General features: G+C 41.8%; 2 protein-coding genes across 2 annotated transcripts in view; both read left to right on the plus strand.

Annotated features, from left to right (window-relative positions):
• Window positions 1–59: 59 nt before the first annotated feature.
• On the plus strand, window positions 60–5,159 carry LOC141178580 (posterior protein-like). The gene has a single exon (XM_073660456.1). The coding sequence runs from the start codon at window positions 2,802–2,804 to the stop codon at window positions 4,446–4,448; it is 1,647 nt and encodes a 548-aa protein (XP_073516557.1). The 5' UTR covers window positions 60–2,801; the 3' UTR covers window positions 4,449–5,159.
• A 3,658-nt stretch (window positions 5,160–8,817) lies between these two features.
• The window catches only part of LOC141178679 (uncharacterized), an 88,397-nt gene continuing 83,100 nt past the window's right edge, over window positions 8,818–14,114 (plus strand). Inside the window, exons 1-2 of the mRNA XM_073660566.1 lie at window positions 8,818–9,070; window positions 10,849–11,069. Of these exons, the coding sequence (XP_073516667.1) occupies window positions 8,818–9,070; window positions 10,849–11,069 (474 nt within the window). The remainder of the gene's footprint in view (window positions 9,071–10,848; window positions 11,070–14,114) is intronic.

Here is a 14,114-nt window from a genome sequence, read left to right on the forward strand (position 1 = left end):
AAATTTTTGCTAAACTTGAGAAATGTGTTTTTTTTTCTGTTCAGGAACTTTCATTCATGGGTGTTACGGGTCCGGGTGGTGGAACCTCTGTGCTTTGGTGCAAGGAGGGACCAGAGGGGCGTAACTAAGTGCCTACTCGGACCGACCCAAGTCACACGGCGGCTTAGTCGACTCCGTGAACCAGGGAGGGACCGGGCAGGTGAACCAGGTGCCACTCTAGGACCGACCTTGTGTGATAGCAGGTGACTTCCATGGGTCAGATGACAGGAGCTGACCGGTACAGCGGATGAGCATGGCAGGAAGGCTGGCGGGTGATCCGGGTAGATAAGCAGGCAGGTATGGCTGATAGCCAGACAGGTGCTCCGGGTAGGCAAGCAGGCGGGTGCAGCAGATAGCCAGACAGGTGCTTGGGGCAGGCAAGCTGGCGGGCAACGCAGGTAACTGGCAGGTGCTCCAGGTAGATAGATTGGAGGGCATGTCAGGTAACTGGCAGGTGCTCCAGGTAGGCAGGCTGGCGGGCACAGCAGGTAACTGGCAGGTGCTCCAGATAAGCAGACTGGCGGGCACGGCTGATAGACTGGCAGGCAGGATTGTTAGACAGACTGGCGGGCAAGGCTGACGCAGCGGGACCTGAGGGCTGAAGAAAGTGTTAGCACACAAAACAACAACCTTGCACAGGCACCTTCATTTTGGAGGAGGTGCCTTATAAAGGGGAAGTCCTCCGGGGACTCTTTAGGACGGCGCCCGGCCCCTTTAAGAGGAAGGAAGCGCGCGCGCACCCTAAGTACTGTGCCCGGGAAGCTGCGCGCGGTGCGCGCCACAGCAGCAGCAGGAGGGCGCCGGACCGGGACCACGACAGTGAGGGGAGCGCCGTCTCTGCCCGGCAGGAGGCAGAGACGCCAATGCTACAATGGGGTTCATTTTATCAGCTGAAGGGTTTAAGATGGATCCTTGAAAAGTTTTTTCTTCATTATGGTTTCCATCCCCATTTTGGTGGATTTTCAAAGATAAGTTCTGAATGTACTGAGGTGGAGGACGCCAAAGAGAAACATGGGGATGTTACATGGGTTGAAAAAAAAAACCTAGGTCCATCAAGTTCAACCCTTCTCCACCAATTATACATTTTTTGTCACTAAATTATCTATAACCCACAATGTTATATGTACTGAGGAAATTATCCAGCCCTTTTTTAAAATTTGTTAGTGTTTGCCATTACTACCTCTTGTGGTAGAGCCTTCCACAGTCTGACTGCTCTAACTGTAAAGAACCCTTTCCTGTTTGCCGGAATGGCCATTCTTCCACCAGTAATAAGTGTCCCCTAGTCCTTAGTATGGTCTATGGATGGAATAAGTCAGCTATTGATAGTCACCATCGTGCTCTCTAGAAACCCCAGAGCATCACCTAAGAATAAAAGTAAATCATAAGCATACAATGCCGCCTTCTCTTCCTTGGTCCCATATTTAAATCTCAGAGGTTTTACTAATTATTGCCACAAGAAGTTCAATTGCTATTTGTCAGGGAGATATTGGTATCAGGAAAATATTCTTCCATATTTCCCTGACATGGATATTGACCATTTCTCCCTTTTGTCAGTACAAAGCTGCCTCCATAAAAATCTTAGCACAAAGCCCCAATTAACACAGTCATGAGTAAGGCCTTAAACCAACTGCTGTCAGCCAAGAAGTGTTACAAGCTACTTAGAATGCGAGCCTCTTGTACCTGGATGACGCAGGGGGTGATTAAAACGCAGGATTGCCATAATTTGCGTGTAACTGGGAAAGCTTGTTTCCCGAGCTTCAAACAGAAATCTATAGACACTTCGACTTCCAAAACGAAGTATGAAATATTGTAAGTTTCATACTTCCGACAATAATGGGACCTATATTTTTAGTGGCAGGGACAGCCGAGAAACGTATACATAATTTTTCATTATTGTAAGCAAGATCAGGGAGCTGTAGCGCGAAAACACCAGAATAACAGACTGCAGCTATGCAATGTGTGGTCTCTAAATGCAGGTAAAATCATAACAGAAAAAATGGCATAGTTTGCAAGCTTCTGCGATCAACGAGCAATGAGTTATCGCAGACGTTAGCATTTTTAATAAAAATGTGCAGGCTGGAGACCAGCCCACATGATGTCACCACAAGGGGTGTGTAGACAGATCTCCACTTAGGTATAAGAGAACCCATGGAAAATACATAACCACTCATTTCCAGGGGGGTATAAGGATTATAAGCAACGGGTCTCGTTCGATAACGCTCAAATCAAACTGAGGAGCCACTCCACCTATATTGAATCGTTTCAGCGATCGTATAGTAAGTTATCTTTTTTTATCCTGTTTATTTTATGTAACTGCTTATGTATTTTAATGTCTCCTAGGTTCAGGCCTGTTTGTCTTATTTGTTTAGTGGATTGTTTGTTGAATTGTTGCCGGTAAAGTTAGGGTAGCACCCTGTTGATTGAAGTTCTCATAAGATCTAAAGGGTAAAACCAGACATCTCTGAGAAGAAAGTGAGGTAGAGGTTAAAAGTCTAAATCTCATGTTAAGGGGAAGTAGCCTTATGCTTCAATAGGAGATCACTCTTGGCCTGGATCTTGGATCTGTAGTTGATCAAGTGCATGAGACAAGACTGTGGCAGTGATTGCCTGAGGGAAAAGATTATATTCAATCTGTGTCCCTGTTTTAGTGAAGTGATATTCACTGGTTTCTGTATTGTGTTTCGTTAATTTGTAATTTTTGTTTGGAAAGCTGATTTGTTTATTTTTGTTGTCTTCTGTGAAAATAGTTGGAAGTAATTAACATGGAAATAGTCAGTAAATTTATTGAAAAATATGCCTCTGCTCAGTTCAGTACTTGTGCAGATGATGCATTGACACATCAGTTTAATGACCTTATGAAACAATGTGAAGGGCAGAATGATAACAAAAGTAAATTGTCGAAAAAGAAAGCAAAGAAAGAGAAGTTAGCAAATGTTTTGTGTATGTTGTTGAAAATGAAAGGAATTGCAGAACAAAAGGAATTGCACTGGTATTCAGAGAAAGCTCAATTAAGAGGTGAAGTGGACAAAATTGAACAGGAAGTCAGTCTGGCTATTGCTAGTGCTGAAGATCATAATTGTGAGTGTGAAGATCTAAGGGATGAGGTAGACAATATGAATTACCAAAATTGTGAATTAGAAGATAAGCTGGAGGAGTATAAGGAGAGATGTAAACTTAGGGAACAGCGTATTGCTTTGCTAGAAGGAAAAGAAGCGAAGTATAATGATGATATGACAATACTTAGGAACCAGTTGTATGATGCTAATGTAAAATTGGAGCTAAAAGAACATTGCATTATGTCCTTGAAATCACAAGAATGTACTAGAGTGAATAACCATAGTTATTGTAATCAAATGTGCAAGTCTGCTGATCAGGAGGAAAGAGATTGGAAAAGAGGGGAGGAGCAGCCTGTGTGCACGGCTGATAACCCTGAGTATAACCCAGATCATAGTTCCTCTCTCTTTACTCCTGAGTCAGGAGGGAGCAGACAAAGGAGAGACAATTTGCTTAGTAACAGCAGTAATTTAGTCCAATCCACAACACTCTCCATACAGGATAAGACAAATCTATGCCAGATATTAGGGAAGTTTGATACAAGTGCCTCAGCCATTAGTCTTTCCAATAAGTTAGAGGCAGTAGTGACACAATACAGTCTGGGTAATAGAGCTGCATGTGCCTTACTTCGGGTGTGGCTCCCATCTCAACTTTGTGAAAAACTGCAGCCCCCTGTAGGAGCTCACAAAGGATTATCTGCAGATCTTGAATGTAATTGGGGAAATGCTAGTGACAGAGTGGAGGAATTAAAGAGAGTTATGGGGGGACGAGATATGAGAGGTACTAATGCCTTAGAAAATGCAAAATTAAATAGAGGAGATGATCCTATTATTTTTTGCAGTGAATGTTTGACATTATATCGTTCTACCTATAACTGCCCTGACATGTCTCCTGATGATAGCCGTTTTCTATATTCAATGGCTAACAACTGCACCTTTGTTGATTATCCAACAAAGGTTGCCTTGAGGAACGCAAATTCCTATCAAGCCTTTGTAAATATATTAAAGGATTGGATTCAGGATACAAGTCATGACAACAAGCCCCAAAAGAGGATATCAGAGGTAGTCAAAAATGAAGGCAAAGTAAGATTTATTGGAAAATGTTATAAATGTGGTTACACAGGTCACACTATGAAAGAATGTAGAAGTAGTAAAAGAGTTATCAATAATAGACCTTTTAATAATAGGAAGCAAAGACAAGAACCAAATACTGCAAGGAATGGAGAGCATAGTCTTCCTGAAGTTACATTATATGGCCCACTTCTGGATGAACTGAGGAAGATTGGGAAGGCAATGGCAGAAAAGCCAGAGGAATTAAAGACCCCACCTTCAACAAATCCTTATGTAAAACAATAGGGATGTCACGCCCCAGTGTTGTCCCTAGTGAGTCAGCTTAGCAGGGACAAGGGCGGGAGACCCCTTATTCAGGGTACGGTAGGGGGCCATCGTACAAACATTTTACTGGATACAGGGGCTGCTGTCAGTTTGACTAATCTGGATTTGATTAAAGACCCTGGTGGTAAACACATTTTTCTGAGAGGATTTGGAGGACAGTTAGTATCTTCAGAACAATCTTTACCAGTGACAATAAACCTGGGAAATCTATGTGTTGAGTATGGCTTATATCTTTCACCAACACATGAAGGTACCATTATTGGGTCAGATATTATGAAGGAATATGGACTTATTCTTGATTTATGCAACTGGATGTTGTGGAGAGGATCACGGTATAAAGGCTATTTAAAAATGGTAACTGACAATTATGGTATTGATTCCATCAAAGGTGCTCAATCTTTAGTTCCAGCCATGATATTGAGAACAGATGATGAAATATTGGCCGACATCTTGTGGCAACATAACAATGTGTGGGCAAATTCAAAAACCCAATGTGGCAAGGTGTCCAACATGGTAGTAATGGTAGAGGGTCCTGATCCCCCACCCCAAAGACAGTATAAAATACCACCAGAGTCAGTCCCCTACATTAAGAGAATACTGGATGATTTGCTGATTCAAAATGTCATCAGGGAATGCCAATCCACTAATAATGCACCCCTATGGCCAGTTAAGAAACCAAATGGTTGGCGTCCAACATTGGACTACAGAGCTTTAAATAAGTGTACCCCTCCTGTCACTAATGTGGTTGCCAAAATGCCTGACATGTTGACAGCACTCAAACCCTCCTCCACTGTGTATTAATCAATAGACATCTCAAATGGATATATCTCCATTCCTTTACACCCTGACTGTCAATACAAATTTGCATTTACATTTCAAGGGAAACAGTTAACATTTTGTCGGTTACCACAAAGATTCAGGTCCAGTTCTACTTACTTTCATAAGTGCATGGTTGAAATTTTGTCATCTTTTTCAGAACCTGATTGCATTGTACAGTATGTAGATGACGTTCTGCTCCAAACTGACACAAAAGATCAGCACTACACATTGTTGAATGAGCTGTTAACACTCCTTGAGAAGGCAGGCCTCAAACTTAATCCTAACAAAGCCCAGCTGATGAGAGATTCTGTGTCATTTTTGGGAGTAATAGTTTCAAAAGGGGGGAGAATTCCTGACCCCAACAAATGTGAAACTATTAGGAAGTTGCCTAGGCCAAACACAAAAACAGGAATGAGACAGTTCTTGGGACTTGTCGGATTTTCCAGAGATTTCATAGAGGGATTTGCTGAGAAAGCAAAACCCCTCTATGAACTCCTAAAAGGTGATCAGGGAGAAGCTGACCCACTGGAATGGATGGAAGAGCATGAAGGAGCTTTTGTTAGGTTTAAAATCAGCCTCACTCAAGCACCTGCTCTGAGCAATCCAAACCCAGATCTACCTTTTGCATTACAGGTTCATGCCTCTGTGATAGCAATTACGGCTGTATTGCTGCAGGAGAGGCAAGGAAAATGGGTTCCAGTCGGATACCTATCAAGGTTGTTAAGTCCTGTGGAAATAGGATTTGATGATTGTGTTAGGAATCTGTTGGCAGTGCATTGGGCAATACTATCCACAGAGTACATAGTAGGATTTTCTAAAATCATACTCCAAACACCCCACACTCCTATCAAAATGCTCTTGGAGCGAACACTCAGTGGTGTATCTTCTCAAAGGGTAGCAAGATGGCTTGTACATTTAACACCTAGGAACATCACAGTGACTCACGATACTAACTACATCCTGCCACAGTTGATGCAATACAAAGGGGAAAAACATGACTGCGGGGAGTTACACATGACCAAGACACAGGAAGTGTTTAGGTTAATGACAGGAAAAGAAGATCTAAAAATTTGGGTGGATGGAACAAGGTATTGGGAAGAGGGACAATTTTACACAGGTTATGCCCTGTGGTGTCCTCAAGCAAATTAACAAATTCTCATTAAATGCCCAAGGAAATTCTCAGCGCAAAGAGCTGAACTGGAAGCTGTGAGGGAAGCAATTTTGCATTTCAGTACAGGGCCTATCACAATTTTCTCTGATAGTGCATATGTCACAAGATCACTTACTGAGTACATGCCTTTATGGCACACAAGAGGATTCAGTGATGCATCAGGTAAGACACTAGTACATGGTTCAGTTTTGAAAAACATTTGGGAAAGGACTAGTGCAGAACCACGAAGAGTGGCAATAATAAAGGTGAAGGCACATCAAAAGGGCAGTGACGAAATTACAGTTGGTAATAACAAGGTAGATGAATTAGCCAAAAAGGTAGCAATGATAGGAGAAAAGTGGACTTCCTATGATATAGAGGGAAAGCAAGCCTGGGAAGAACAAGATTTTGAGGACAAGGACAAAGATGAGGTTGAATTAGAGTGTTTACCTGTTGTTAAAACACCTACATCTTGTTTGGCAGCAGAGCAGGATAAAGACCCAGTTTTAAATCAAATAAAATGCAAAATTAAGGAAAAATCATCAGATAAGCCCCAAAAATATATCCTGCAAGATGAGCTATTGCTGAGAGAGACTTCAGAAGGCCCTAAATTTGTAGTGCCATCTCAGTACCAAAAGGATATTGCTAAAGAAAACCATAGATTGACAGGACACATGGGGGTTGACAACACTTTAAAGTTTATTCAAACCAAGTACTGGTGGGAGAACATGAAAACTAGTATTACAGAAATTTATCCAAGAATGTTTAATCTGTGCCCAAATGAACCGTAGGCCAAGGGGACAAAAACCTGTGCTTTCCAGGGTGCCTTTGGCTGAGGGGCCATGGGAGAGATTACAAATTGACTTTGTTGGTCCCTTGCCAAGTGCTCCAGGAGGTTATCGGTACCTGCTAGTGATAGTTGATGTTTTTTCCAAATGGGTGGAAGCTTTGCCCATAAGGAAGGACACTGCTACCGCAACAGCAACTGCATTATGGAGGGAAGTTTTCTCAAGATGGGGATTCCCAAAAGTCATTGAATCAGACAGAGGTACACATTTCACCGGCAAAATCATGACTAATATGTGTGAAATGTTGAATGTAGAACAGAAGTTTCATGTCTCATATCATCCGCAATCATCTGGGATGGTAGAAAGAATGAATCGGACTTTAAAAGAGAGATTAAAGAAAATGGTGTTGCAATCCGGAAATAGTTGGCTGTGTCACTGTCATGGTTGTGTCGCCACGAAGATCGTCACGATTGCACAGCCTGACTTCTCGCAGCTGAGTTTTTGGTGTTTTGTGCTTTTCGGCAGTGAGGGAGTTAACTCTCTCTCTCTGTGCTAGACAAGGTCCAGCCTCGCCCAGCTGCAATCAATGCTGCAGTAGTGAGATTCCTTCATATGTCTGCTGATCTGTTAGGGAAGTTGTCGGTGAAAGCATTTCATGCAGACTAACAGAGCTTATCGTGGTATTTGGAGTTTCAGAGCTAAGTGTATTTGGAGTGGTTTTTCCCTTCCTCGCTTTATCATTTATCTCCTTTCCCGTTGGTGTTCCCTCTGTTGTGGTTGTGTAGTTTTTGTATGCAAGGTGGTTTTGGTTTTTCCCTTGTACTGTCTCATTCGTCTAAGTACTGTGTGTGGGCATATTATTACTTGTCCTCTTTTGTTGTGATCGGGGTCCTTCTCAGGACTAGATTACTTAGGTGCAGGGATCCTCAGGAGGTAGGGGTTACGCTGGGGGCCTGGACCTCTGTACCTTTAACAGTACCTCCAGGTAGAGGGATTAGTCAGGGCCCCAGCTTAGGGTCAGCTTAGGCCCCCTACCTCCAGTACACAGAGACAGCGTGACAGTCACCTGCCTGCAATTCTACTGGCAATACGGGGCACGGATGCAAAGAGCACTGCAATCACCCCATATCAATTAATGACTGGTAGAGTAATGAACCTTTGCCATCCTGCGGATCCCAAACTTAGTACTCCCATGAGAGAAAGTGCAGAGAAGGAAAAATTCCTGATTCAGTTACAGGACCAAGTGCAAAAATATTTAAATTTTGCAGCTGCCAATATGGCTCCAAAGGCAAAGGAAGAACCAGGCAAGCCACCAATAAAATTACAACTAGGTGACAGGGTGATGGTAAAGAATTTTGTACCCAAATCTTCATGGGATGCAAATTGGACAGGACCTTATGTGGTAACTGTGACGCTGAGTGAACAAGTGGTAAAAGTTAAACGAGTAGAGAAGAAAAGCGTCAAATGCATGAAGAGAAGGGATATAGAAAAGTGGGTTCATGCAGATCAGTGTAAACGGATATAACTGATAAGAATTTGATGCCGCTCTTGTTCTTGTTTTCCAGGATCCTAAATGAAGCGTGAATTAAAAAATGGAAATTTCTGGATTCTGGATATTAGAATTGCAGCAGTTTTGTTGTCAATTGGGATCATCAATGCTATGGAATCAACTCACATTGATCACTCTGGAGATATCGATCAGGGTATATTACCTAACGAGAAATATGGGAACGTAATATTTACACACCCAGACATAAACATTGATGCAGATTCTAACTATAAAAATAATGGTGTTAAAAGTAGGACAGTGAGACTGATACCAGAGGGTAAAAGGGTAACTGGGAGATATTATCAGGGTCCCAGCAATCAGTATAGTGTTGTCTTTTCATTTGGGAGAGTCAATCACAGTTCTAGTACCCAGAGGTTAACATATATGGAAGGTGTACAAAATATAGATCCAAGATCACTGCAACCATTTATGATGGCTACAGTATATGTAAATGAAACTGGGTACTGGTTGGGGGAGGAGTCTAAGTTACCCAACAAAAATGAGCAAAAGGGGATAGATTATGGGTCCTTTAGTGACAACTTAAAAGAAGGAGAATATTTGTTTGTATGTGGAATATATTGGCATAATAATATACACCCAATGTTCAGGCCAAAAAGGATCACCTTAACATATCGTAAGGCGTGCATTGGAGATTCCACAGAGGTTGAGATGTCAGTTCAGCAAGGGCAAAATTATATAATTGGTTCCCTATCTAAACCATATAAATCCTATAGGGAAATGGTTGGTTATTGGGCATGTGGAACACCAGAAATAGAAATAGGTGAGATGCACATTATTGATGCCGCTCCAGATCATATCAAACCATGCGTGTCCAATGAATCTGACAGCAATCAACGGACAATGTACTTAGAAGAAGGCCACCCTTTACAGGTCAACCTAGATTCTACTAAAACCATTGCTAGTGACGTTCAATATGCATTTGTTACTTGGCGAGTTAATATCTCTCTATGGTTGATAAAGACCTACTATCCAATTTGTGCAGGATGTACGCTAAATCATGTATGTGCACTATATCGGTGGTTTACTACTAAAAATGCAGAAAATCGGATAAAACACCATCATAAACTATTTAATTCAAGGAATGACAGAGGGCAAAGGGATACTTTCAGCACACTGTTGGGAGGATTAGGAACAGGTATGGGTGTAATTAACGAAGCTGATATCAGTAGTTTAAGGACAAAACTTGTAGATATAGCAACCAATAGCAAGAAAGGTTTTGAAGTACAAAGAAAAATCAATGATATAATTAACAATTTACAACAAGATCATGTAAACACTTATATCAGGTTAGCGAAAGATTTTATCCAACACTTTAAAGAATTAATGGAAGATACACTGACTAGAGGTAGAAATATGTCTTGGGCTCTAGTCTGTTCACAAGGACAAATGGCTTATCAACTAACATCAAGTTAGCGGTACAGTTCATTTATGATGGACAATAGCCATTTAAATAGTTGTCTCAAGCCATTACTGTGTTACCTGAACTCATGAGCTTTACACATTCTAAATGGTGGGTGAACACGTGGGTTGGGTGCAGCAACTATGACTTTGAGAAATGCTATGCTTAATTTATTCCATATACTAAGTCACCTTTAGAGCTCATGCATAGAGTTAGTTCAATTGGTATTTTAACTGGAGATTCTACATTACTACACCCGAGATTAGAACATCCTCAAGTGATTAGGAAAAATGGAAGATGGAAACAGGTTGACATTTCACTTTGCATACAAAGGAATCATAATATTCTATGTACGCCAGGACAGTTTAGGTTGGTTGAAGACAAATGCTGGAGTAATTCATCCACGTGTATTCTAGATGAGGAATCAATCTCAAAAGACAAAGCACCAATCTTCTATCTAGGGCATAAAAGAGTTTGTTTCTTCCTCCTAAATACCACCAATGTATCTATAACAACACAACATTGTTCTGTAATGACATCTGTAACCAGGGGAGCATGGTGCACTCTTAGTGGGGTTACAGAAATCAAGACACCCAACTGGGTTTACGCAATTCCTACTATTGCTAATCTGTCAGTTGATCTGAAATATCACACTCCAGTTAATTTGCAAGCCTTAAGCCTAGGAATGGGAAAAGAACTTGGAGAATGGTTGGTAAAATTCAATAAGGATGAATATTTATTGATGAAGCTTAATCAAGAAAAGGCAAATGCCACAATTCTATTGCATCATGACCAAAATGAACTAAAGGAAGTTACCCATCTGTTAGAAAATAATGCCAAGGGTTATTGGTGGGAGGTAATATTTGGTCATTCAAATGCGGCAAATGGCATACTGAATTATTTAATCCACCCAATTGTCATATTACTTGTTGTTTCTGTAATTTTATCGCTTTTTCAAGTATACATGTGCTGTGTAACCCGTTACCTATATAAAAAGGTACAGAGTTTAACTATAAAAGAACTAGCCAGTGTCAAAATTGCATCATGTGACACAAATGTACAAATTCCCATTGAATTAGAAGAAATTGTAATATGTGAGAACTGCGGCAGAAGAGGGCACAGTAAGAAAGATTGATTCCAAAGCGAAACCTATAGAAAAAGCCTAGTAAACATGGATATTCTATCACAAATTATGTTATTGTTTGTTGGTTGATCTAAATGATTTTTTGTGTGATGTGACGATCATATGTATAATTTGATGTGTATTTTCTTTATATGCCTCCTTCAATGTCCTATTAGAAATCAAGCTATTGAAAAGTTAATTTTTTTTTTTTTTGGAGTAAATGTTGGCAAATGATGAGTGAATGTGTTAGAAGACTCCTTGCCCTAAGAAGAAGAATCAACTATGGTGGTGTTATAGCAGAAGATGGAGTCTCTCAAGTTTAAAGGCCCCATCTATGCTATATAAGTCTGACAGTTATTTTAGGTAAAAACAACAGCAAGCTGAAATGTTCCTTCTTGTATCAATAGCGTGTCCTTGCTAAGAAGATAAAGTGTACTCCCTGGCCAGATATTTCATCTTGTAGCAATAATGTGTTCTTGCAAGAAGATAAAATGGCCTTGCTAACCAGATAAGTCTAATTAAATATTTTAAAGCATACAGAAACTAGCTTTTTTCGCTTGTTCAGCTAAACTGTATAATCGAACCATATATGGCAAATCCGTTTCCTGCCTTAAGGGTGTATATTAGCCCTGTGTTTTGTAATAAAGTTTAGAGTATGTTTAGACACAAACATCCTGTCCTGTGTCTTCTTCTCTCCGATATCGTAATCCAAAGGATAGAAGACCAAGAATGCAGTGACGACAGCTGGCGCTTCGAACAGGGACCTTGAGTTAATCTACCCAGGGGTGCTCGACCGGTCCGAGACGTGGGACGAGTGAAGCTCTCTGTTGGTGATATATACAGTGCTGAGGTAAGAATAACTGTTATATTCTACCTAATTATATCACTGCATAGAAGAGACTCCCTCACCCCCGAGCAGTCGGCTCCCCAGCTAAATTAAACAGATTGTTGTCTGGCTCAGGTCCCTTTGAACCAGTAAAATCCCTCAGATAAATTGACAGTCCTGCCTTCTATCCTTTGGAGAATTTAAGAATGAAAGTATGGATCCAATGATTGTGTTGTGGATGTGTCCCGGGATTGATGTTTTTGGTCTGTTTTTCTGGCTGGCGTATAAGTCCTAGAGAGGCTAGTAGTGGAATGGTTCAGAAACCTTTGTGGCCCATTGTCTAAGTGACCATTGTCTAAGTGACTGAGGAGTCTCTTCTAGGTGAGGAGAACCGAAAAAAATGGGGAACCAAAATGCCAAGGAAGGCATTATAGCCAAAGACTTAGTGGTACGCAGAGAAGGGAAACAGGCACTGATTGGAATTGACAAAATATTGTGTAAAGCGGGAATGAATGAGAATGGAGAGATGAATGGAGAGAAATGGAAATCCTTCTTTAACTCCTACCATGGATGGCTGAAAGATAAGGGTCTGTTAGGAACAGTGGATGTATGGATGAATGCATGCGCTTATTTTGAAGGAAAGATTGAAGAATTAGGAGACGGACGTTACAGACTGACAAAAACCGGAATGACAGATTTTCCTCCCTGTCCGCTCCCGACGTCACCCCCACCCCAGTATCAGAATTCCCAGGAACCTAAATGTTGGGTTTGCCCCAGATGTGGACAGCAGAACCCCTTGACAGTAGACATCTGTGTGGCATGTGGAGGACCGAGACCCCACCCAGCTAGACAATTCCCAATGAGAACGGTAGTTGTGCCAGGAGCAGCGGGAGCAGCAGCAGCAGGGGGGGGATGCAGTGGTTCCAGGTCAGGAAGCTCGTACAATGTTAATGTATAGACCATGGAGTCCTTCAGAGCAGTTGGCACTGATCTCCCAGCTGCCAGACCCATCCCAGTCCCCTATGCGTTTCGCTAGAATGATCACCACCATACAGGATACGTACCATGCCACTAGAATAGATCTGCAGGGGGTAATTAAGGGAAAATTGGCAGATGAAGCCCGCTATGATAGGTTGATAGATGAGACAAAAAAACAATATGCCAATAGGACCGGACCCGTAGATGCAGAATCTAATGATGCAGCAGCTGGAGTCCAATTCGCAGCAGCGTTGGTAAAAGCATGTCAAGACAGTCAAGCAGAAAAGCAAGTTACACTAGAAGATAGAGTGCAAGGGAAAGAGGAAGATCCTAAGGATTATTTCTATGCACTAAAGAAAACCTGGTCAGAAATGGGGTTCAACCCCGGGAATAAGACTAGTGAGAGGGTATTAGCAAGTGCTTTCATGAATGGACTAAAGAAAGAGATTGCAGAGAAGGTAAAAGCAAGTAGACCGGACTGGAGATCAGTGAAGGCAGAAGATTTAGCTAGAATAGCTCAGGGGGCACAGCATGACATAGCGCAGGCAAAAAGAGCTGCCAGAGTACATATAGTAGAGACGACCCCCAGAAACAACAAAGGCAGAGGACGGACTGAAGGAGGAGGACAGAAACTGTGTTACGGATGTAAAAAGCCAGGACATTTTAGAAAGAACTGTAGGACCAACCCGTATCCAAATGCTCAGAGTACGGGTCCTCCAGCCGACCAAACAACGCCCCCATAGGATGAGGGTAGCTTGCACATGAACCCTCTCATCTCCTTACCCCCAACTCCCAGTTGTATAGTGCAGGTGAACCTACCAGGGGGACATGAAATCGATTTCCAAGTAGATACGGGGGCCGACAATTCAGTAATTACGCAAGGTGATTGGCCATATACTGACACTGATTTTTCACATCATGTCATTGCCACCCCCTTCAATTCCCCATCTGTCCTGCTCCCTGTCACTAAAAAA

This window comes from Phyllobates terribilis, unplaced genomic scaffold (genome assembly GCF_046119375.1).
Source record: "Phyllobates terribilis strain yellow unplaced genomic scaffold, ASM4611937v1 Scaffold_29__1_contigs__length_15306474, whole genome shotgun sequence".
NCBI classification, from domain to species: domain Eukaryota; kingdom Metazoa; phylum Chordata; class Amphibia; order Anura; family Dendrobatidae; genus Phyllobates; species Phyllobates terribilis.

What these genes read in the sequence shown, in the direction of transcription:
- LOC141178580 (XM_073660456.1), top strand. Translation starts at nt 2,802, where the DNA reads ATGGAAATAGTCAGTAAATTTATTGAAAAATATGCCTCTGCTCAGTTC.